The sequence below is a fragment of the Oncorhynchus gorbuscha genome, linkage group LG01 (assembly GCF_021184085.1).
Source record: "Oncorhynchus gorbuscha isolate QuinsamMale2020 ecotype Even-year linkage group LG01, OgorEven_v1.0, whole genome shotgun sequence".
NCBI lineage: Eukaryota > Metazoa > Chordata > Actinopteri > Salmoniformes > Salmonidae > Oncorhynchus > Oncorhynchus gorbuscha.
This window is the reverse complement of record NC_060173.1, coordinates 81,689,608-81,715,184: the sequence shown is the minus strand read 5'-3', so window position 1 is coordinate 81,715,184 and position 25,577 is coordinate 81,689,608. Positions and strand designations below refer to the sequence as shown.

At 42.5% G+C, this 25,577-nt stretch overlaps 1 protein-coding gene across 1 annotated transcript; it reads left to right on the top strand.

Annotated features, from left to right (window-relative positions):
* Positions 1–10,646: 10,646 nt before the first annotated feature.
* On the top strand, positions 10,647–23,410 carry cog3 (component of oligomeric golgi complex 3). The gene is made up of 23 exons (XM_046362244.1): positions 10,647–10,844; positions 11,355–11,501; positions 11,809–11,870; positions 12,009–12,174; positions 12,350–12,424; positions 12,570–12,662; positions 12,769–12,894; positions 13,008–13,088; positions 13,211–13,254; positions 13,364–13,490; positions 13,612–13,703; positions 14,389–14,528; positions 14,759–14,919; positions 17,048–17,156; positions 17,347–17,465; positions 17,647–17,736; positions 17,978–18,098; positions 18,385–18,473; positions 20,105–20,239; positions 21,143–21,218; positions 21,323–21,450; positions 21,887–21,985; positions 22,241–23,410. Exons 1-23 carry the CDS (start codon positions 10,659–10,661, stop codon positions 22,268–22,270), a joined length of 2,496 nt encoding a protein of 831 aa, XP_046218200.1. The 5' UTR covers positions 10,647–10,658; the 3' UTR covers positions 22,271–23,410.
* The last annotated feature ends 2,167 nt before the right edge of the window (positions 23,411–25,577 follow it).

The window sequence follows — 25,577 nt, the reverse complement described above, 5'->3', positions numbered from 1 at the left end:
AGCAGTCTCAGTTGAATGACTAGTCTTGAAACCTGACTGATTTGGATCAAGAAGGTCATTCAGAGAGAGATAGCGGGAGAGCTGGCCAAGGACGGCACGTTCAAGAGTTTTGGAGAGAAAAGAAAGAAGGGATACTGGTCTGTAGTTGTTGACATCGGAGGGATCGAGTGTAGGTTTTTTCAGAAGGGGTGCAACTCTCGCTCTCTTGAAGACGGAAGGGACGTAGCCAGCGGTCAGGGATGAGTTGATGAGCGAGGTGAGGTAAGGGAGAAGGTCTCCGGAAATGGTCTGGAGAAGAGAGGAGGGGATAGGGTCAAGCGGGCAGGTTGTTGGGCGGCCGGCCGTCACAAGACGCGAGATTTCATCTGGAGAGAGACGGAGACCAACAATGGTGTTTGGCTGGGTGGAGGAAAGATCTTGCCCCCCTGCGATGAGGTGGTGGAGCAGTCACCCATAGTGAGGGAACTGTGGTCATAGTGGCCTAGGTTATAAATAAGACATGGATCACTAAAAAGAAGCAGGTTGGAACCAGCCACAGGTGAGGCTCGTTTGTAGTTGGTATTCCCCGAGGTCCTGAGAGAAGTAGTGCTCGAGCTACACCATGGATGCCCTGGTATAGGACATGTTGGTGTTACCAAGAGACTGAAGTGAACCCACCAATCCTTCTACTGGGGACAATGTAGACAGGATGTGGAGGATAGTGCCCTCACCATAGTGCCCTCAAAGCTCATCACTAAGCTAAGGACCCTGGCACTAAACATCTTCCTCTGCAATTGGATCTTGGACTTCCCGACGGGCCGTCCTCCAGTTTCAACTGTTTTGCCTTATTATTATTCGACCATGCTGGTCATTTATGAACATTTGAACATCTTGGCCATGTTCTGTTATAATCTCCACCCGGCACAGCCAGAAGAGGACTGGCCACCCCACATAGCCTGGTTCCTCTCTAGGTTTCTTCCTAGGTTTTGGCCTTTCTAGGGAGTTTTTCCTAGCCACCGTGCTTCTACACCTGCATTGCTTGCTGTTTGGGGTTTTAGGCTGGGTTTCTGTACAGCACTTTGAGATATCAGCTAATGTACGAAGGGCTATATAAATACATTTTATTTTATTTTATTTGATTTGACTTACGTTGGCCATGTGAAGGAGAACCCACAGATTTTGGTAGCGGGCCATGTCAGTGGCACTGTATTGTCCTCTAAGCAAGCAAAGAATGCATGCATTAGTAGTAGCCTACCCAACTCGCCAACGATCGTCAGGCTAATAATGGCTCTGTATTCATGGCTCAATTGTCTCTTTAACCACTCTGACATCAATGCAAATGCAATTCGAAAATCACAACAAACACTTATCATCAAAGCAGTATGTGCTTTTAAAACTCACCTCACTGTGAATGATCAACTTGAAGAAAGAAGTTCAACAGTAGGTTGAAACTGGGTGGGAAATATGGTCATTGGTGATGTTGTTTCAAAGCCAAACAACAAAATGCGCTTTCTAAGGTGATGATTATTTCAAAACACTCACATGCATATTAGAGCTTATGCATAAGCATAGGCCGATATATGAGCCCAAGCTCCCCAAAAAACCTGAATTACAGTAATGATTGTGCCATTATAAAAAACACAGCCAACCGCATATTACACATGGCATAATATTTTTTCTTTTAAATAGTGATTTAATATTTCATTGGTACATAATTTGTCTACATTTAACACATTCAGATCTCGCCTACATTTACAGTGAATTTGTTTTAGATTTTGAATGGCCTAGTAATAGGACATTTTTTAAATGTAATTAATAGACTGACACTTTACGTTTAGCTACAGACTATCTCACCACCATGAGTTTCCATCTCGTCCCCTTTCTCCTTAATTTCTTTCTCCAGCGCCCAGATAGAGGTGCTGTCAACAGTTTAATGAAATATGTTTCGTTGTGAAAACATGTTACTATCGAACAGATTTAATTTGGTTTCCAAATTAAGTACTGGGAACAGGGTTTGTTCACCTACACCAGAAGCAATCAGGACACGCAGGTTGAAATATCAAAACAATTTGTGGACAGGTCAAAAAGCACTAAACTTTTATGGCAATTTAGCTAGCTAGCTTGCTGTTGCTAGCTAATTTGTCCTGGGATATAAATGTTAGGTTGTTATTTTGTCTGAAATGCACAAGGTCCTCTACTCTGACATTTAATCCACAGATAAAACTGTAAACCAAATTTGTTTCTCGTCTTCTCTCCTCCTTCCTACAGGCTTCTTCTTCTTCTTTGGACTTTATTTGGCGGTTGGCAACCAACATTATGGTGAATTACTACAACTGACTGGAGTGTGGACGTCATGTAATCTTTTAATCAGCCACATGGGTATATGCTCCTAAAATCCAATGAGAAGATTTTAGAGACAGGACTTGCAGCACGTTGAGCGTCACAAATATAACCAACTTCCCTTTTAGCGCCTGGCAACGCACACGCTCACGAGCAGTGTGTTTGCAATGATTGGATAACATTTATGTACATTTATTTTTGCAACGCTCACGGTGTGGTCAGCATGTTAGTGCGTAGCCTAAGCCTAAGCTTTAGAGCCTAACTAGCACGCCAAATAGGCCTACACACCAATTCCCAAATTATTTTGGGAACTTAGGAAGAAAAAGTTAACTTGATCCACTGAGGCAAAAAGGACAATGTCAGAGTTTCATTAAGATACGCAAAATGGAGAGTTGAACAGAAATAGAAGGGAAGGCCAGAACAGTATTTTAATGTTTGGTAAAAGAGGATGATTGAAGTGCCTGCTATGTTACATACTGTATGTGAGATGACTGTGAGGTGGTGTACATATCAAATCAAATCCAATTTTATTTGTCACATGCACATGGTTAGCAGATGTTAATGCGAGTGTAGCGAAATGCTTGTGCTTCTAGTTCCGACAATGCAGTAATAACCAACAAGTAATCTAACTAACAATTCCAAAACTACTGTCTTATACACACAAGTGTAGGGGGATAAAGAATATGTACATAAAGATATATGAATGAGTGATGGTACAGAGCGGCATAAACAAGATACAGTAGATGGTATCGAGTACAGTATATACATATGAGATGAGTAATGTAAACAAAGTGGCATAGTTAAAGTGGCTAGTGATACATGTATTACATAAAGATGCAGTAGATGATATAGAGTACAGTATATACGTATACATATGAGATGAATAATGTAGGGTATGTAAACATTATATAAGGTAGCATTGTTTAAAGTGGCTTGTCACGTTCTGACCTTTATTTCCCGTGTTCAAATCAAATCAAATCAAATTGTATTTGTCACATACACATGGTTAGCAGATGTTAATGCGAGTGTAGCGAAATGCTTGTGCTTCTAGTTCCGACAATGCAGTGATAACCAACAAGTAATCTAACTAACAATTCCAAAACTACTGTCTTATACACAGTGTAAGGGGATAAGGAATATGTACATAAGGATATATGAATGAGTGATGGTACAGAGCAGCATACAGTAGATGGTATCGAGTACAGTATATACATATGAGATGAGTGTGTAGACAAAGTAAACAAAGTGGCATAGTTAAAGTGGCTAGTGATACATGTATTACATAAGGATGCAGTCCATGATGTAGAGTACAGTATATACATATGCATATGAGATTAATAATGTAGGGTAAGTAACATTATATAAGGTAGCATTGTTTAAAGTGGCTAGTGATATATTTACATCATTTCCCATCAATTCCCATTATTAAAATGGCTGGAGTTGGGTCAGTGTCAATGACAGTGTGTTGGCAGCAGCCACTCAATGTTAGTGGTGGCTGTTTAACAGTCTGATGGCCTTGAGATAGAAGCTGTTTTTCAGTCTCTCGGTCCCAGCTTTGATGCACCTGTACTGACCTCGCCTTCTGGATGATAGCGGGGTGAACAGGCAGTGGTTCGGGTGGTTGATGTCCTTGATGATCTTTATGGCCTTCCTGTAACATCGGGTGGTGTAGGTGTCCTGGAGGGCAGGTAGTTTGCCCCCGGTGATGCGTTGTGCAGTCCTCACTACCCTCTGGAGAGCCTTACGTTTGAGGGCGGAGCAATTCAGTAGTTCTTCTCGACTGTATGTAATGAAACCTAAGATGACCTGGGGTACTAATGTAAGAAATAACACGTAAAAAAACAAAAAACTGCATAGTTTCCTAGGAACGCGAAGCGAGGCGGCCATCTCAGTCGGCGCCGGAAGTGTTTAGTTAGTATGGTCAGGGCGTGAGTTGGGTGGGCAGTCTATGTTTGTTTTTCTATGATTTGGGTATTTCTATGTTTCGGCCTAGTATGGTTCTCAATCAGAGGCAGGTGTCATTAGTTGTCTCTGATTGACAATCATACTTATGTAGCCTGGGTGTCACTGTGTGTTTGTGGGTGATTGTTTCTGTCTCTGTCTTTGCACCAGATAGGACTATTTTGAGTTTTCACATTTCTTGTTTTTTTTGTAGTCAGTTGTTCATGTGTACCTTAATGTATTAAAAAGAACCATGGACACTTATCACGCCGCGTATTGGTCCTCTGATCCGTTTCGCCTCTCCTCTTCGGAAGAAGAGGAGGAAATTCATTACATGGCTAGGGATATATTTACATCATTTCCCATCAATTCCCATTATTAAAGTGGCTGGAGTTGAGTCAGTGTGTTGGCAGCAGCCACTCAATGTTAATGGTGGCTGTTTAACATTCTGATGGCCTTGAGATAGAAGCTGTTTTTCAGTCTCTCGGTCCCAGCTTTGATGCACCTGTACTGACCTCGCCTTCTGGATGATAGCGGGGTGAACAGGCAGTGGCTCGGGTGGTTGTTGTCCTTGATGATCTTTATGGCCTTCCTGTAACATCGTGTGGTGTAGGTGTCCTGGAGGGCAGGTAGTTTGCCCCCGGTGATGCGTTGTGCAGACCTCACTACCCTCTGGAGAGCCTTACGGTTGTGGGCGGAGCAGTTGCCGTACCAATTCAGTTTGTCTGTGATGTGTATGCCGAGGAACTTAAAACTTACTACCCTCTCCACTACTGTTCCATCGATGTGGATAGCGGGGTGTTCCCTCTGCTGTTTCCTGAAGTCCACAATCATCTCCTTAGTTTTGTTGACGTTAAGTGTGAGGTTATTTTCCTGACACCACACTCCGAGGGTCCTCACCTCCTCCCTGTAGGCCGTCTCGTCGTTGTTGGTAATCAAGCCTACCACTGTTGTGTTGTCCGCAAACTTGATGATTGAGTTGGAGGCGTGCGTGGCCACGCAGTCGTGGGTGAACAGGGAGTACAGGAGAGGGCTCAGAACGCACCCAGTGTTGAGGATCAGCGGGGTGGAGATGTTGTTGCCTACCCTCACCACCTGGGGGCGGCCCGTCAGTAAGTCCAGTACCCAGTTGCACAGGGCGGGGTCGAGACCCAGGGTCTCGAGCTTGATGACGAGCTTGGAGGGTACTATGGTGTTAAATCCCGAGCTGTAGTCGATGAACAGCATTCTCACATAGGTATTCCTCTTGTCCAGATGAGTTAGGGCAGTGTGCAGTATTCAACAGTCACAAGACGGGTTGTCTCGCGTCGCCATTCCTCTGAAATCATGTCGCTATCACGCCTCCCTTGGAGATATGGAGAATTTTGTATTGCAAAAACGGTTTGAACGGTCCGCTAGCTCCCAGCTCCAAGATTTTGAGAACCCTCCCCCCACATAGCTGTTGGTGCTACGTGTGATGTTCGTCACTGTTTTCAAACCGTGAAGGACGCATTTTGCAGAGAGTTGTCGTGGGATCAAGACAACTGGGAACTCGGGAAAAAACTAGGTCAAATCATGATGTCAGTAATCTTCAGTGCGGATAGTCGGAGATCTAGAAAGAGGCCCAAGTTCCTGAATCAAAATTTTGAGCTGAATGACTGTTCAATACGATTTTTTACCAGTCGGAGCTTGTTTTTTTCCGAGTTCCTAGTTGTCTTGTACGCACTGAAGTCAGAGATTTCTAAGTTCCCAGTTCCCAGTAGTTTTGAATGTGGCATTGTTCCACATCCTAGTTTGTAACTGCAGAAAATGGAAGAAAACCTGGAGGAAAAACATAAATATTTTTTGCCAGAAGTGTGCTTTATACACAAAATCGACATACATCAACATATTTTGATGGGGTTTTAATATGTGATTTCCTGGCAATCCTCACGCACTGTTTCAGCTACGACACTAATCTAGTGAGCACTAACAAGCAAGGCATTTGATGGGTTTGACATTTTGTGTCATTGATTTACACAGCTTGGTTCTCCATGAGGCTAAAAGGCGGGAAATTGCACGTCAAGGGAACTATACTGTTCAGATTATTTAAATGGAATAGCAGCCCAACAAAAATCTGGACACTGACTATGTGATCTATAACATTTCACATAGTCTAATATAATGAACTTGTGCAGAATAAGGCATTTCTTGCAGTAAAATAAAGAAATGGAAGGGGCAGAGACATATGATTTGTTCTTTCAGCATCTTGAGAGAATCGATATACTGACAATGCCCCTGTGCACAAAAGGAGGTCCATACAGAAATGGTTTGTCGCACATCTGTCTGGAAGAACTTGACTGGCCTGCACAGAGCCCTGACCTCAATCGATGATTTGGAACTCCAACTGCGAGTCAGGCCTAACTGCCCAACATCAGTGTCCGAGCTCACTAATGCTCGTGGCCGCAATGTTCTAACATCTATTAGAAAAACTTCCCAGAAGAATGGAGGCTGTTATAGCAGCAAAAGGGGGCCTGTTATTTTGGAATGAGATGTTCGATGAGCAGGTGTCCACATACTTTTGGTCATGTAGTGTAGTTGGGTGGTGGGTTATTAGCAATTATGGGTGGGTGCAAGTGAAGAAACCGCTGACCTGAGCACTACTAACCTCACCAGCCACCTTGAGTGCACAAGCGTTGCAAAATAAATGTACACATACATGTTATTCAATCATTTCCCACACCGCTTGCGCAAATGAATGAGCGTCTGCATTTGAGATGGACGAGTCCCCTCCTTTTTGGAAATCAGGAAGATACAAACCCTTGAAGGAAAAAAGAGCAGAGATTAATTAAAGATAACTTAAATCTAACTATAACTTACTAGGTTTCGATTCTGTATTTCTCAGGGTCAAAATTCTACAACAAAAAAAGGACCTTAAATACTTCATGTGTTATTAAATAATTTCCCACACAAGACAAATGGGCTAGCAGTAGCAAGCTTCCTTCATGTCCACGAATGTTTCATGTGTGTTTCGACATGCCCCCAAATTAAAGGTGCAAATGCAAAAATCGCTCCGCTATCTCCAAATCCTAATAGTTAAAAATTCTAAGAATTATTTTAGTTTACGTGACAAAACAAAACAGATCAACCACTTCTTAGACTTGCTTTTAATGAAAATTACATATCTGTAACTCACATGTGATTTTGGTTGGGTTGCTCAAAAAGTAACAAATTCCAACTATAATATAGTTGGTTCACAGTTGGTTTGAATTTTTTGAACCTGCGTGTACTGATCGAGGTGGGTGTGGATGGACAAAATCAACACGCGTGCGATGGCGCATGCTCGTGGCCGGTGTATTCAGCATGAAATGTTGTCTGCCACCCCGGTAGCATGTACAGTGCAATCAGAAAGTATTCAAACACTTTTTCCACATTTTGTTACGTTACAGCTTTATTCTAAAATTGATTCAATAAATAAAAATCCTCATCAATCTATACACAATAACACATAATGACAAAACAAAAGCGGGTTTTCATGTTTTTTTCACAAAAAAAAACAGGAAACATCACGTTTATGTAAGTATTCAGACCCTTTACTCAGTACTTTGTTGAAGCACTTTTGGCAGCGATTACAGAATTGAGTCTTCTTGGGTATGACGCTACAAGCTTGGCACATCTGTATTTGGAGAGTTTCTCACATTCTTCTCTGCAGATGCTCTCAAACTCTGTCAGGTTGGACGGGGAGAGTCGCTGCAGAGCTATTTTCAGGTCTCTCCAGAGATGTTAAAACGGGTTCAAGGCCAGGCTCTGGCTGGGCCACTCAAGACATTCAGAGACTTGTCACGAAGCCACTCCTGCATTGTCTTGGCTGTGTGCTTAGGGTCGTCACCCCGTTGGAAGGTGAACCTTTGCCCCAGTCTGATGTCCTGAGCACTCTGTAGCAGGTTTTCATCAAGGATCTCTCTGTACTTTGCTCCATCTTTGCCTTGATCCTGACCAGTCTCCCAGTCCCTGCCACTGAAAAACATCCCCACAGGATGCTGTCACCACCATGCTTCACCTTATGGATGTTGCCAGGTTTCATCCAGACATGGCAGTCAGGCCAAAGAGTTCAATCTTGGTTTCATCAAACCAACAAATCTTGTTTCTCATGGTCTGAGAGTCCTTTAGGTGCCTTTTGGCAAACTCCAAGCGGGTTATCATGTGCTTTTTACAGAGGAGTGGCTTCTGTCTGGCCACTGTACCATAAAGGCCTGATTGTTGGAGTGCTGCAGAGATGGTTCTCCCATCTCCACAGAGGAACTCTTGTGCTCTTCCAGGGTGACCATTGGGTTCTTGGTCACCTCCCTGACCAAGGCACTTCTCCCCCAATTGCTCAGTTTGGTCCTGCGGCCAGCTCTAGGAAGAGTGTTGGTGATTCCAAACTTATTCCATTTAAGAATAATGGAGGCCACTGTGTTCTTGGGGACCTTCAGTGCTGCAGAAATGTTTTGGTACTCTTACCCTGATCTGTGCCTTGACACAATCCTGTCTCGGCGCTATACAGACAATTCTTTCAACCTCATGGCTTTTGCTCTGACATGGACTGTCAGCTGTGGGACCTTATATAGACATGTGTGTGCCTTTCCAAATCATGTCCAATCAATTTAATTCACCACAGGTGGACTCCAATCAAGTTGTAGAAACATCTCAAGGATGATCAATGGAAACAGGATACGCCTGAGCTCAATTTCAAGTCTCATAGCAAAAGGTCTGAATACTTACATAAATAAGGTAATTCTGTTTGCTAACATTTATAAAAATCTGTTTTCATTTTTTCATTATAGGGTATTGTGTGTAGATTGATGAGGACAAACATTGAATTTAATGCATTTTAGAATGAGGCTGTAATGTAACAAGAATACAGTTAAGGGGTGTTATACTTTCCGAAGACACTGTATATTTCTTTATTCGCGTGTGTATTTTTATCTGACTTAGTATTACTGCATTGTTGAGGTAGAGCTTGCAAGTAAGCATTTCACTGTTTGAAGTCTCAAGTTTTGTTAGTCATTTGTACACAGCAAATATGCCAGTGTTACCTAGTGTTGATTTTCCAGTGTAACACTTCTAGTGTTGATTCAGGAGTTCAATTAACAACAACAAAAAATGAAATTAATACTTAGTGGTGTAAAAAAAAACAGTGTTGGTGTTAATAATCAGTGTGATTGTGTCCAAAAGTCAAGGCACACTGGGTAATTATATTGAGGAATGGCTTAGTGGCGACCCATGAGTGGAAGTGTTGTACCAGTTTTAGTAGGCTATTGGTATGTTTATTTAACGTGTGAGTACGTCTCCTGCCAGTTGTAAAGTCTTTATAAGTACTTGCATGTGGCAATAAAGACTATTATTGTCATGTCATTAACCCAACACCTTTTTCAACCTCTTCAAATCAAAATATATTTTTGGGGTCACATTCACTTGTTTAGCAAGTGAATGTTATTGCGGGTGTAGCGAAATGCTTGTGTAATGGTTAAAATACTATCTGTGGTTTTATTGCATAACACCAATGGTGTAAATTATATACACTTCATAGTGTTAAAAATACTACACAAGGTGTTATTGCATAACAATGAAAGTGTTAATTCTCTAACACTGACAAAGGGTAACAGGGTCAGCACTAAGCACAGTGTTAATTTAACACTCAAAAGTGTGGACCAATACAGACTATAGTCTGTGTTGATTTAACACTAGAACATGTGCTGTGTAGAAACAGTCTCTGAGCCTGTTGGTATCAGACCTCATGCTCCGATACCATCTGTCCGGCGGTAAGGGAGTGAACAGCTCGTGGTTGGGGTGTATGGGGTCCTTGATGATGCTGCGGTCCTTCCACAGGCACAGTTTCAAGTGGATGTCCTGAATGGATCAGAGCACGGTCCCAGTGTTGTACTTGGCCTTCTTCAACACCCTCTGGAGGGTCTTGCGGTCGTGGATGGAGAAATTCCCGTCCCAGGCCGCGATGCAGTCGGTCAAGACACTCTTGATGGTGCAGCGGTAGTATTGTTAACACCTGCTGTATCCTGTGCATGTGATAAATAACATTTGATTTGAGATAATCTACCAAGACCATAATAAAACTGGTAGGATTGATGGGCAACAGCAGTGAGTGCTTCCATGCTGTCACTTTGGGTTGTGTAATTTCTCTGTTTAGTGAAACAATGTCAGCGTACTCAATTTTACAGATTACAGATTTGCCAAATGCACTGGAAATACACTGTTCACTAAATGTGTCCTGAGAACACCATTCCTTTATCACCTGTATTGATGTGTGCAACGTTTTAATCGTTTCAACCACCAATGAATAAGAAATTGTTCTGAAAAATAATAGTCATACCATTGGATGCTGTAGTCAGAGTCCTCCCCCTTTTTTTCCGGAAGAGGAAGTAGTCTGTTGCTGACGTTTAATGTTGCTGAGAATGATGATGGCGTCTACAGACCATTCTTTTCTGGACCTGACAGATAAAGAAACGCGTGAAAAACTGTCACAGTGGGACCGGCGTGCAGATGCCATGGCTCCCCTGACAGAAAAACAAACGGACTCTATTCTGGATATCCGAGCTGCCGCTGAAACCCTCCCTATTCCCGCAGAGGTGAGTTGACAAGCTAGCTGCTAATGCTAATAACCTAGCTAGCTAGGCTACCACCGATTTAGCAGCTAGTTGACAGGTGCAAAGATGCATTCCAGAAGGAAAATTGGTTGATTGCATTGCAGGATTGTCAGGAGGGACTTGCTAAGGAGTATAACATTAGTTAGTGTCACAGCTCAACCTAGCTAGCTGCCAGCTCAAATATATAGCTAGTTAGCTACCGTCTGCCACGTCGTTTGTTGAGTCTTAGTTAGTAGCCACCAGCCAGCTAGGCTAACGAGCTACTTTGCTAACAACTTGCCAGAGTTGATATGCTTGTTTGATGACTTCTGTGAGTAGGCTTAGCTAACTCTCACTAACACACCAGGCCAAGTATTAGTCATCGAATCATAACCTCATATCATAGTAACCTGTCAATCAAACCTGGTAAAGCCAGCTCTAACATTTTGAGATCTATGACAGTATTGATTGTGTCATGTGTTGGTCTAAACCCCATTTGCGTTCTGTATCCAGTTGCCCATTGAAGACTTGTGCAGCCTGACATCCCGCTCTTTACGGTCCCCATTTACGACAACTGTACCAGCTTCCACAGAAGATGTCCTGCTCAAGGGCTTTCAGATGCTTGATCTGGAGAATGAGAGGATAGAGACAGCACAACAGGTGTGTTGCTTTTCATTACACTTCAATGCTAATACTCTGGCTGTGTATTACAAACACAGCCTAATAATTCAGATATTTTCTCCACAAATTGTCTTTTGACCGATCACTTCAGCTCTTTTTCAGAGCTGATCCGATTAGTGAGAAAAGATACGAATTGGGCAGCCTGTCTAAACGCAGCCTCTGAGGCACATACACACACACTGTCATTACATGCCTCTACTGTCTACTATTTTTCATATTATATGATTGTTGCATGTGTTAGTTTGTTGTGTAGTAGTTAGCTATTTCAGTGTTTTTTGCGTTGCAGTTTTTCTCCTGGTTTTCAAAGCTACAGACGCAAATGGATCAAGATGAAGGAGCTAAGCACAGGTGAACTCGATGTTCATGTCTTTCCACTTGCTGATCTCTCACATTGAAAGTAGATGTATGTACAGTGCACCCTAAACTGCATTAGATCTCTATCTCTGAGGAATTTACTGGAATGTTCCCTGTGTGTTACCCCTGCAGGAAAACGAGAGACCATCTCAATTGTTATCAGGAACAATGCGACGCTATTCTGAGTGACGTGAATGCTGCCCTCGAGCACCTGGACTCTCTGCAGAAGCAGTACTTGTTTGTGTCCAACAAGACAGGCACCCTCCACGAGGCCTGTGAACAGCTCCTTAAAGAACAGGTAGAGAACCATTTTGCATGTAGACTGTGAGACTGTCAGCGGCACAAAAGGTACCAACAGATCATAGTAGTATGGACCTGTTTCCATTTGAAATGGAATACAACATCGGACATGAAACGGCAGCCTGTTATCAAAATCATAGTTCCCTGCCAACATATACTTTTCTCTTTAACAGTCCGAACTGGTGGATCTGGCTGAGAGCATACAGCAGAAGCTTTCCTATTTCAATGAGTTGGAGAACCTCAACACGGTATGCTGGTTTTCTGATTAAACCTTTTATCCATCCTTCTTTGCTGTGACACTTGAAGTCCTCCAGCAAATGTCTCCGAAGGTGAGTCTTGTTCCTAACCCGAGCATTGCAAAAGGTCATAATCTCTCTCGCTCTGTCTTCGCAGAAACTAAACTCACCCACACTGTCTGTAAACAGTGAAGGATTTATACCAATGCTTTCGAAATTGGATGACTGTATAGAGTATGTTTCGTCCCATGTAAGTATATTTTCAGCTCACAATGGAAATTGTCCGTATTCTACTGTAGACCAGTGTCACTATATTGTGTTATGACTTACTTATTTCTGTTATTTTTCACCTACAGCCAAACTTTAAGGACTACCCAGTGTATCTGGCCAAGTTCAAACAATGTCTGTCTAAAGCTATGCACTTCATGAAGACTCACACTGTGAACACTATGCAGAATCTCACCAACCAGTTAACAAAAAGGGTAGGAAGAACTCCTCGGCCACTTTTCTTATCGACAGTGACTTGGTACTAGTACACAATCAACTGTCTTCGCTCTTGAGTTGTATGTCTGATTAGAATATACTTTTCTTTCAGGATCCATTGGGTTTGGCGAACGCAGACAATGCCTTCACACTGTACTATGTCAAGTTCAGAGCAGCTGCACCCAAAGTCAGAGTTAGTAGAACTACTTCATTTCTCTTTTGGAATTACCATTAACATTCTGAGACACCCTTCTTTTGGTGTGCAAATATGTGTTGTCTTTCTAGAGATGAATAATTGTGTGATTGTTCTTTCAGACACTGATTGAACAAATAGAGCAGAGGTCAGAGAGAATTCCTGAGTAAGTATGGGGCTCTTGTATGCTAAAACGCCATTATCAGGAGCACCTCACCTATGTAATGTTTTCTGTCATCTACGTATAATTATTTCCCACGTTCTGGCATCCCCAGGTACCACCAGCTGTTAGAGGAGATACACCAGTGCTACCTGGACCAGAGAGAGCAGCTGCTCAGCCCCAGCATCACATCGACCATCACAGACCTGACCAGTCAAAACAATAAGGACCACTGTGCATTAGTAAGACCACATGTTTGTTATTTTACTAGAATCCATTCACTTTTGATTATTGAGATTATCTGAGAAGCTTTCAACATGGTTTGCCAGTGCTGATTCTGTCTGTCCTGTGTTCTCCTCCCAGGTGCGTAGTGGCTGTGCCTTCATGGTTCATGTCTGTCAGGATGAGCACCAGCTCTACAATGAGTTCTTCTCCAAACCCACGCCCAGACTAGAGTAAGTAGCACCATCCCCTAGTGCTGGTATAGGAGTGAGTAAGAAGCATGTACAGTTTGTCCTACAACACATTCTGCATATGTTTGTCAAGGAGGTGGGGCTATTTCCTGGTTGGTTAGTATTCACCATAGTATCTGCTGAAGCTCATGACACCTCTATTGTTGTATTGCTGACTTCAGGTTTTCATTAACTGAATTTGCTGAGGGCAGCCATACAATTCAACACAGTGTCATGTCAATGTATCTAACCTTCCAGTGGGCTGTAGAAGAAGCTGTGTCTAACTGAGAAGCAAAGAGCCCTGCCTGTTCTACTTCAGTATATGAGCAGGGTATTTGTCTTGAAGGCAAGGCTCACATGAATGGCTATTTCCTGGTAATTATTCTCAATAGTATTTGCTACAGCATGTGATGGCTCTACTGTAGTAATTGTTGACTTAGCCATTCATTAACAAAAACGGCAGCTTTACAATTCAACACAGTGAGACGCAAATCATTATTTAGCTTTCTCATATACTAGCTAGTGTTTCTCGCTTGGAGCAACAAATACACTTTTAACATATTATTTCAAGAGGACGACTCATATGACCTTTACGTTGCAGCGAGTTAACTCACTAGAGCCTTGTGCTCGCTAGTCTGACATGTGAATGGGAATAATGGAGCTTGCCGTCGGGTTTTACCCCCTCTAGTGAGCTGCTGGAGAAGCTGTGTCTGTCGCTTTACGACGTCCTGCGGCCACTCATCATCCACGTTATCCACCTGGAGACCCTGTCGGAGCTCTGTGGCATCCTCAAGAATGAGATGCTGGAGGACCACGTTCACAACAACGGTACTGTTATTCACAATACAAAGGACCTACTCTGGTTACTGTAACCATCCGGTACAGTTAACTCTTTGTAGGAAATATGCACTTGTATGTTACATTTACCAGAACATCTTACCATACAAGATAGCAATATACAGTGAGCTCCAAAGTATTGGAACAGTGACAAATGTAGTTGTTTTGACTCTCTACTCCAGCACTTTGGATTTGAAATGATACACTGACTATGTTTGTAGCTGGTCAGTTGGGGGCCTTTGACGCGGTGGTGAAACAGATGCTGGAGGATGTCCAGGAGAGGCTGGTCTACAGGACACACATCTACATCCAGACTGACATCATCGGATACAACCCCGCCCCCGGGGACCTGGCCTATCCTGAGAAACTGGAGATGATGGAGGTGGGTCTGTCTGATGTGGCTGTTTTCAGTGAGTCACCCCTAGATACAAATGTAAAGTACAGTGCCTTGCAAAAGTATTAATCCCCCTTGGCGTTTTTCCTTTTTTGTTGCTTTACAACAAAAAAGTCATTTAAATGGATTTTTATTTGGATTTCATGTAATGGACATACACAAAATAATCCTAATTGGTGAAGTGAAAATAAAAAAATGTAAAAGTGGTTTGTACATATGTATTCACCCCCTTTGCTATGAAGCCCCTAAATAAGATCTGGTGCAACCAATTACCTTCAGAAGTCACATAATTAGTTAAATAAAGTGCACACAGGTCAAATCTAAGTGTCACATGATCTCAGTATATATACACCTGTTCTGAAAGGCCCCAGGGTCTGCAACACCACTAAGGGGCACCACCAAGCAAGTGGCACCATGAAGAACAAAGGAGCACTCCAAACAGGTCAGGGACAAAGTTGTGGAGAAGTACAGATCAGGGTTGGGTTCTAAAAAAATATCAGAGACTTTGAACATCCCACGGAGCACCATTAAATCCATTATAAAAAAATGGAAAGAATATGGCACCACAACAAACCTGCCAAGAGATGGCCGCCCACAAAAACTCATAGACCAGGCAAGGAGTGCATTAATCAGAGAGGCAACAAAGAGACCAAAGATGACCCTGAAGGAGCTGCAAAGCGCCACAGCTGAGATTGGAGTATCTGTCCATAGGACCACTCCACAGAGCTGGGCTTTACGGAAGAGTGGCCAGAAAAAAAGGCATGTGGGAGAATCCCCAAACATATAGAAGAAGGTACTCTGGTCAGATGAGACTAAAATTGAGCTTTTTGACCATCAAGGAAAAGGCTATGTCTGGGTCAAACCCAACACCTTACATCATCCCAAGAACACCATCCCCACAGTGAAGCATGGTGGTGTCAGCTTTTTTTTCCGGCAGGTTTTTTATCGGCAGGGACTAGGAAACCGGTCACAATTGAAGGAATGATGGATGATGCTAAATACAGGGAAATTCTGGAGGGGAAACCTGACAATGACCCTAAGCGTACTGTTAAAGCGTCATTCGAGTGGTTTAAGGGGAACCATTTAAATATCTTGGAATGGCCTAGTCAAATCCCAGACCTCAATCCAATTGAGAATCTGTGGTATGACTTAAAGATTGCGGTACACCAGTGGAACCCATCCAACTTGACGGAGCTGGAGCAGTTTTGCCTTGAAGAATAGGCAAAAATCTCAGTGATTAGATGTGTCAAGCTTATAGAGACTTACCCCAAGAGACTTACAGCTGTAATTTCTGCAAAAGGTGTCTCTACAAAGTATTGACTTGGGGGTCGGGGGTGAATAGTTATGCACACTCAAGTTTTCAGGTTTTTTTTTAGCTTATTTCTTGTTTATTTCACAATGAAAAATATTATGCATCTTCAAAGTTGTATGCATGTTATGTAAATCAAATGATTACAAACCCCTCAACATAAAAATAAAAAAAAATCCTCCAAAATTCCTCCAGGTAAGGCAACAAAATACGAAAAATGCCAAGGGTGTGAATACTTTCGCAAGCCACTACATTTTCTGTTTCCCCTCTTTCCCCTCTGTGGAATATTTAAGAGTTTAACAGTTAAGTGTTCCCTTTCTGTAATACACATGATTTCCAGTGGTCTGTTTGTGCAATGTTTTGTTGATTGTAATTGATGCCAGACTGGAGGTACAAGGACAGGGGCCACTTGATGATTGTTGTATTATGTGATTTTGTAGCAGCTGATAGTCACTGCATTTAGTTTTGTCTTCCTACAAGCCTCTGGGGTTGGTGTTTACAGAACACTTGGTGCTGCCTGATTTAAAATATAAAGGGCTTGTCTCTAAGAGGCCAGCTTGACATTACATTTTTCTCAGCTTCTGTGCTGTTGCAACTTGAAATAAACCAGATTGATTTATGATTGACTATCTGCGGCTGCTCTTCCCTTTTCACCTAGTAGTTCCTATTACAACCCCCCCCCACCCCCCCAATGGTTAAGATTTGGGGAAGGTGTGCTGATCCTAGATCTGTTCCTACGGGCAAGTTCGATACAAAATAAAGCCAGTTTGTAATCCATCTCTCTCTTTCTCGTTCATGGGGTCACAGAAAATTGCCCAGAGCCTGAAGGAAGAGCAGATGAAGCTAATGGCCCAGGAGTCGTCCTTCTCAGACGTGCAGCTTGAAGATCCAAATGACCGGAGAGCCAGTAATGCAAGTCAGTGTTTACAAATTAGTGTAAAGGGATGTCTTATATTGTATTTATAAAGCCCTTCTTACATCAGCTGATGTCACAAAGTGCTGTACAGAAACCCAGCCTAAAACCCCAAACAGCAAGCAATGCAGGTGTAGAAGCATACGTCTTACTGTTGTACCTTTCTGCCCTCCTCTCTTTCCCTTACTTACAGGTAGTATAGACTCGTCCCGCTTGCAGCCATCCATCTCTCCCGCTGACCTGCATGGCATGTGGTACCCCACAGTCAGACGGACGCTGGTCTGCTTGTCCAAGCTCTATAGGTGCATAGATGTGAGTGCTTGGATTATCTGGCATTTTGCAAGTTTACTCTTCGATATATGAGAGAGTCATATGAATGAATCATGAGCCTAGTCCATTTCATGATGCTATTTGACCTTTCCTCTTGATCTCTTTAATCTACCATCCACCATGTTGTCCCTGTGTTGATGCATTGAATTTCTTGGCCCCCCAGAGAGCAGTCTTCCAGGGCTTATCGCAAGAGGCCTTGTCTGCCTGCATCCACTCCCTGCTCAAAGCGTCCGATGTCATCCTAAAGAACAAGGTTGGTGCTTATTATTATTATTGTTGTTTTTTGGGGTGGTTGGCGCATTGCATGTGATGTGTTGTATTATACGTTTCTGCCTGTATACGGTGTAATTGAGAAACACAACTGTAGCTTTACGATTAGCATGTTATTCATTTTTTCCTTTATAAATGGCTCAATGCTAGTTTTGTTTTTGGAACAAGGTTACATTTGGATTATTCAGATGTTATATTTAGCGCTATGGCTTCATCTTGTCCAGACGCAGGTAGACGGTCAGCTGTTTCTGATCAAACACCTGCTGATCATGAGGGAACAGATCGCTCCCTTCCACACAGACTTTGCCATCAAGGAGATCTCTCTGGACCTGAAGAGAACCAGAGGTGAGGAGGGAGAGATTAGGCCAGCTGATGTATGTTCTGGCTCCATAAAACCTGTCATTATATTGACATTATCAGTGGGGAATGCCCATTGTTTCCATCAAATGCACATATGACTATTATAGTAGTGGTAATAACTTGAGATATTGTATAACTTGTAGCGTTTGATAGAAGTGTTCCTGTTTTAGCACTCATTTCAGTCAAGTTAGTATTTCATTTGTAACACTAGAGGGCACTCTAATCCTTCTTCAGCAAGATGAGTCTTCTTTTTTTCCCCATCTCAAATCAGATGCTGCCTTCAAAATGATGAACCCAAAATCTGTTCCTGGTTTCTTCAGACTCAACAGCCACAACGCTATCCTAGAATTTCTATTGGAGGTAAAGTTTTTGATTTGGTTTAAATATAGAATACATATAGAGTGCCTTGCAATGGTGTTCAGACCCGTTGGATTTCTTCACATTTTGTGTTACAAAGTGAGATAAAAAATGTATTAATCCCTTTTTTTTTTCAACAATCTATACAAAATATTCTAATGTCAAAGTGGAGAGAAAATAAATAAAAGATGACTAGAAATTTAAAAAACTAAAATATAGTCGTTGCATAAGTATTCAGCACCCTGAGGCAATACATGTCAGAAACACCTTTGGCATCAATTACAACGGAATCTTATTGTGAGCTTTGCACACCTGGATTGTGCAATATTTTCCCATTATTCCTTTCAAAATTCTTCAAGCAAAATGTTGGATCATGGCTAGATGGCAATTTTGGAGTCTTGCCATAGATTTTCAAGCTGATTTAAGTCAAAACTCTAACATGGACATTCAGGAACATTCACAGTCTTCGTGGTAAGGAACTCCAGTGTAGATTTGGCCTTGTGTAATAGGTTATTGCCCTGCTGAAAAGTAATTTACTCTCCCTGTCTCTGGTGTAAAGCAGACTGAAGCAGGTTTCGCTCTAGGATTTTGCCTGTGCTTAGCTCCATCCAGTTTCTTTTTATCCTGAAAAACTCCCTAGTATTTGCCAATGTCAAGCATACCCATACCATGATGCAGCCACCACCATGCTTGAAAATGAGACAGTTACTCAGTGATGTTGGAATTGCTCCAAACATAAGGCTTTGCATTTAGGCCAAAAAGTGTGTTCATTTCCTGTTTTTTGTTGTTGCAGTTTTACTTTAGTTTTGGAATAGTTTGTCATTGAGGAATAGTTTGTCACTCTTTCATTTAGGCAATTATAGTGGAGTCACTACAATGTTGTTGATCCATGTTTAGTTTTCTACCATCACTGACATTGAACTTTGAAGCAGTTTTTTAAATCATCAATAGCCTCATGGTAACATCCTTGAGCAGTTTCATTCCTGTCCTGCAGCTCAGTTCAGAAGAATGATTTTCTTTGATGTGTCTGGGTGGTTTAATATATAATCCACAGCATAATTATTAACTTGACCATGCTTATGATTTGTTATTGCTACTGATCTACCAACCACTGACCTTTATGAGGCTTTCGAAATGCTCCCTGGTCGTTGTAGTTGAATCTATGCTTGAAATGCAATACTTGACTGAGAGACCTAAAGATATATGTATGGGGACAGAGGAAGGGTTAATCATTAAAAAAATGAAACCCCTATTATTTCACACAGTGAGTCCATGTGATATGTTGAGCCAAATGTCACTCGTAAAATAATTTAGACTTGTTGAAAAAAAAGGGCTGAACACTTAACTAAAAGTCATTGCATATCTTAAGAATTCAAAATAAATATTCTTCCACTTAGACCTCAGAGTATTTTGTGTAAATTGTTGACAAAAAAAGGACATCGATTTGAATCCCACTTTGTAAAACAGTATAAGGTTTAGCAATCTAAGGCGTCTGAATACTTTCACACAGGAAAAAAAACTCCTGGTCCTATCCCCATGTCAGGAAAACCTGGCAGTATATGTAATGTTTCATCTATACTATCACTTACTAGTTACTAACTCCCCCCTCTCTCGCTCTCTCTGTTGGACCTAAGGGATCACCTGAGATAAAGGAGCACTACATAGATTCAAAGAAGGATGTGGACCGCCATCTGAAGTTTAGCTGTGAGCAGTTCATCCAGCAGCAGACTCACCTCTTTGTTGGGAATCTGGAGGAGTTTCTCACCAAGGTAACGTGTCAGTCTGACAGAGTGGAGAGGCAGACCGATAGCCTGGGGGCTCAGACTTCAAAAACCTGACCTTGGACTTTCTCTTTTCTTTTTCTGGTAATTGAGGGTCATGATTTTGTGCAGTAAAACTGAAAGATAAAGGGCTATTCAAAGGTGAATCTTATTCTACTGGAATCTAGGCCTTTTCAAATGTGATGGGTTTCATTTGAAAACATTGTGACCTTCTGTTCTGAATCTACTCAGTGCCTATCATCTATGGTCTTTCTCATACAGTATTAAAAGTCATACAGTATTAAAGTGGTTATAATGAATTGGACTTACAGGTAACTGCCAAATTAAAGGAAATGCCAACATAAAGTGTCTTAATAGGGTGTTGGGCCGGAACGGCTTCAGTGCGCCTTGTTATAGATTCTACAAAGTGTCTGGAACTCTATTGGAGGGATGTGACACCATTCTTCCACAATAAATTTCAGAATTTGGTCCAGAATCTCCCATACCTGTTCAGTTGGGTTGAGATCTGGTGACTTACACACACACACACACCCTTTAAACCCCTTGATCTCTTTTGACATCCCTCTTCCAAATTCACTGAGATCTCTTCTTCCAGCCATGGGGTAGCCAAAATAATGGTCTCCTTGGGCTTTTAATTTGTTTTATACATGACCCTAAGCATGATGAGATGTTAATTGCTTAATTAATTCAGGAGCCACACCTGTGTGAAAGCACCGACTATACTTTTGTGAACCTCATTTGCTCAAGTCTTTCCTTTTATTTTGGCAGGTACCTGTATATAGCACTTTCAACAAATGCCTTCCTTAATCTAGAATAGGACTTATAGTCAAGATCGCCAGACTAACTCACGTTGTCCTTCACTGAGGAAGATGGGAACTTGTGTTGTTTCAGGTGTCCGCTCTGAAAACCATGGCGATCCAAGGAGGTCCCACGTACAACCTCTCCCAACAACCTTGGGCACAGCCAGGTAAGAAACCATATCATCATATTTCAGTGAAACCTCTAAATCATGTGGTGGAAGGAAGGCTTGGAACTGAGAAATGACTCACGCTCTCGCTCTCCCCTTTTTAGCCAAGATCAACGACATAGTGATGGCTACCTACAGGGTGATGAAGAGCAAGCTGCCAAGCACGTTACAGAGCATGTCCTTGTACCTGGCCAACAGAGACACAGAGTTTATCCTCTTCAAGCCTGTCCGGGTGGGTGTCTGTTAGACAGTGGAGTTTAAACTCTCCTCCTTTCGCCAACCCTGAGCTAGCCTGGTCCCAGATATGTTTCTGCTGTCTTGCCAAAGTACAAATGAACAGATCGTTGGCCAGGCTAACCCTGTAGAGTAACAGGAGCTCATAGGGCTTTTAGTACACAACTACATAACAAATAGGATATTTTCAGCAGGTGCTCAGGCTGAGCAATTTGCAGCTACTTTTTTTTAAAGCTTTGTTCCTGCTTGTTAAAAATAAATAATTATTCCGTAATTATCATGGCTCTTTGTGCACAGCTAGGTGCTAATCTACAGTAAGTGAATCTAAGTGCACAATAACACCGTTGACATGGCAACTGGGATACAAAGGGGACCAGCGAGGGGATAATTTCTCTCCAGCAGCTCTCTGGCTAACCTGCTGTTTTCTCCCACAGAACAACATCCAGCAGGTGTTTCAGAGACTGCACGCCTTGCTTCAGGAGGAATACAGTGGCGAGGACCTTCAGATCATCGCTTGCCCTTCTATGGAACAGGTAAGGCTGGCAATGGCTTCACTTACAAAATCGTAACCAAGGGCAAGGTATTACAATGTTTTACAATCTCTTACTGGAAATGGCTGTTTGATCTCAAGATTTTTTTTCCAGGTGTATTTATTCAACCTTGGGTTTATTCGGGTTTTCGCTGTGTGTGTGTGTAGTGGTGTCTGGAGCGACATTCAAAGTCACACTGGATGTTTTTCGTGGAGTGAGTCCTCGCTGTGTTTTATATGCTCTCTCTCTCTTCTTCAGATGAACCTGCTGTTGTCTGTGAATAAGTAACCTGAAGGCCTGGTCCGAAGAGCCCTGTCTGGTTTGGACAGGAGGGTTACTTCAGCCCTGACTTAGCCAGACCTGGAGCTTGTGGAGCAAAAGTCTAGGAAAAGGACTGTGCTAGTCTTTGGCCCTCGACCTGCAGAGATCCTATACAAGGCCAAAGATACCCTTAACACTGACACAACCAACAGTGTCCGACCATGTCGTGGTCTAGTTAGGCATTCAATCACTCAGTTGGTAGGAGCAGTGTGAAATGAAGACTTTCTTTTTGGTACTGATCTGGAATCAATTTGTTCAACTAAAATGTAAAGGTGTTGGGCTTACTTCTTTATGTGGGAGAGATCCACACAGACAATGGTTATTAGCTATATCAGCTGTATTTCTCTTATCATAATACAACATTTCTGAGTCAAGATAAGTGAGCGTAGCAAATGGGGAAACGAGGGTGAATGTTGAGCGGGTGGAATAAGGACACACTATCCAGGCTAATAGAGGAGGTAGAACTTCATTCATTGGTCAGGTAGCTAATGAGCGACGAGCAGCCGCCACGTTTATGCTGAATGAAAAGAGAACATGCTGCACGATATGTAACATCTCTCCGCCTTTCTCTATGAACATGGAGATCTCTGGTCTATGACAGCCTGTGCTGCAGGGCTCTCAGGTTTAAACACTGCTCCCTTGGTCTGTTTTTAATAAAGGAACCCTTCTGTTTTACTGTGTCAGTGGTTTCCAAATGACAGTTCTTCCTCTTGCTCTCTCCATTGATGTTTTTTTTTCAACTTGTTGCGTACATGTAAAAAAAAAAGTTTTTTTATAAAGTACCCTGAGAACTTGTTTATTTTTTTTTTTACCTTTTCTTTTGTATTTGGGATGCTTGGACTTCTCTAGCTTGGTGACCTTTGTCTAGAGCAGTTTTGCACTGTAAAGGAATGGAGAAGTCAGTGGTCTTACTCAGAAATGTAATATATTATGGATATATTTGCCTAATGCTACTCCCACATTCAATGAATTACAAAGTTAATGTAAACTTAACTGCAGCTTTTTCTTTGGCATCCTCTGTATAGAAGTGTGTGTGTGTGTGTGTGTATAGTGTAACTACTGTATTTATCCATGAACAATCTGATTAAAAAGGATGACAAATTAGTATATCTGCTGTCCTTGTCTCATTGTTCACACTATACATAAGCACTATTGTCTCATTGTGCAATTTGTTTTGTTTTTGAGACTAGACGAGTTGCTGTATCCAATTTAATGAAAAATGGCTTTGGTAGCTATCTGAACTCTCTTCTTGACTGAGTGGTACTTGTCCAGAGGTGTCTTCAGTCTCTCCATTTGAGAGACCAGGCTATATTGGGGTGTAACCTTCTGTGGACTTGGAGCCTGCTGGTAGGTGATATAGCCCTGGATCCTCTGCAGAAGGTTGTAGATCTCTGCACTCTTCATGTGGAGGTGTCTCTGGTCCAAGTCTGGCCCAGGCAACATCAGGCTCTTCAAGTGCTCCAGCTGGGGAAATGCAAAGTGATCAGCTCTGATATGAGTGGGTGTTAGTAGAAAGCTGTGGAAGGATGTGACACCTGTGATCAACTTCAGTGCTCATTATAAAGCATGGTATTCTGTGCTCGCATGATTAGAGTAATATACGCCACTCACCTGGTGTCTTGAATCTGTAATTGACCATGTCAGTGTCTCACCTTGAGTTTGGCCCCCACGTTGAACCTCACACTGCTCTTGCGAGAGGTGAAGGTGAGGTAGATGCAGTCCTGTGTCTGGATGCGGAGGCTGATGTTGGGGCTGAGGGTCAGACAGATGGGCTGGAAGGGAGGGGCATGGACATGGGGCTCGTGGTCCAGCCAACTCCAGCGCCTCCTCATAGCCCCGGTGTCACTGCAGCAGGAGCCTCCCAGCTGGGTCAGGTTCACCCTGCCAAACAAGCAAATAAAACACAAATGTACAGTTATGAATATATAGTGGGGCAAAAAAGTATTTAGTCAGCCACCAATTGTGCAAGTTCTCCCATTTAAAAATATGATGTAATTTTCATCATAGGTACAGTTCAACTATGACAGACAAAATGAGAGAGAAAAAATCCAGAAAATCACATTGTAGGATTTTTAATGAATTTATTTGCAAATTATGGTGGAAAATAAGTATTTGGTAAATAACAAAGGTTTATCTTTGTTATATACCTTTTGTTGGCAATGACAGAGGTCAAACGGTTTCTGTAAGTCTTCACAAGGTTTTCACACACTGTTGCTGGTATTTTGGCCCATTCCTCCATGCAGATCTCCTCTACAGCAGTGATGTTTTGGGGCTGTTGCTGGGCAACACAGACTTTCAACTCCCTCCAAAGATTTTCTATGGGGTTGAGATCTGGAGACTGGCTAGGCCACTCCAGGACCTTGAAATGCTTCTTACGAAGCCACTCCTTCGTTGCCCGGGCGGTGTGTTTGGGATCATTGTCATGCTGAAAGACCCAGCCACGTTTCATCTTCAATGCCCATGCTGATGGAAGGAGGTTTTCACTCAAAATCTCATGATACATGGCCCCATTCATTCTTTCCTTTACACGGATCAGTCGTCCTGGTCCTTTTGCAGAAAAACAGCCCCAAAGCATGATGTTTCCACCCCTATGCTTCACAGTAGGTATTGTGTTCTTTGGATGCAACTCAGCATTATTTGTCCTCCAAACACGACGAGTTGAGGTTTTACCAAAAAGTTATATTTTGCTTTCATCTGACCATATGACATTCTCCCAATCTTCTTCTGGATCATTAAAATGCTCTCTAGCAAACTTCAGACGGGCCTGGACATGTACTGGACATGTACTGGCTTAAGCAGGGGGACACGTCTGGCACTGCAGGATTTGAGTCCCTGGCGGCGTAGTGTGTTACTGATGGTAGGCTTTGTTACTTTGGTCCCAGCTCTCTGCAGGTCATTCACTAGGTCCCCCCGTGTGGTTCTGCGATTTTTTCTCACCGTTCTTGTGATCATTTTGACCCCACTGGGTGAGATCTTGCGTGGAGCCCCAGATCGAGGGAGATTATCAGTGGTCTTGTATGTCTTCCATTTCCTAACAATTGCTCCCACAGTTGACTTCTTCAAACCAAGCTGCTTAGCTATTGCAGATTCAGTCTTCCCAGCCTGGTGCAGGTCTACAATTTTGTTTCTGGTGTCCTTTGACAGCGCTTTGGTCTTGGCCATAGTGGAGTTTGGAGTGTGACTGTTTGAGGTTGTGGACAGGTGTCTTTTATTCTGATAACAAGTTCAAAAAGGTGCCATTAATACAGGTAACGAGTGGAGGACAGAGGAGCCT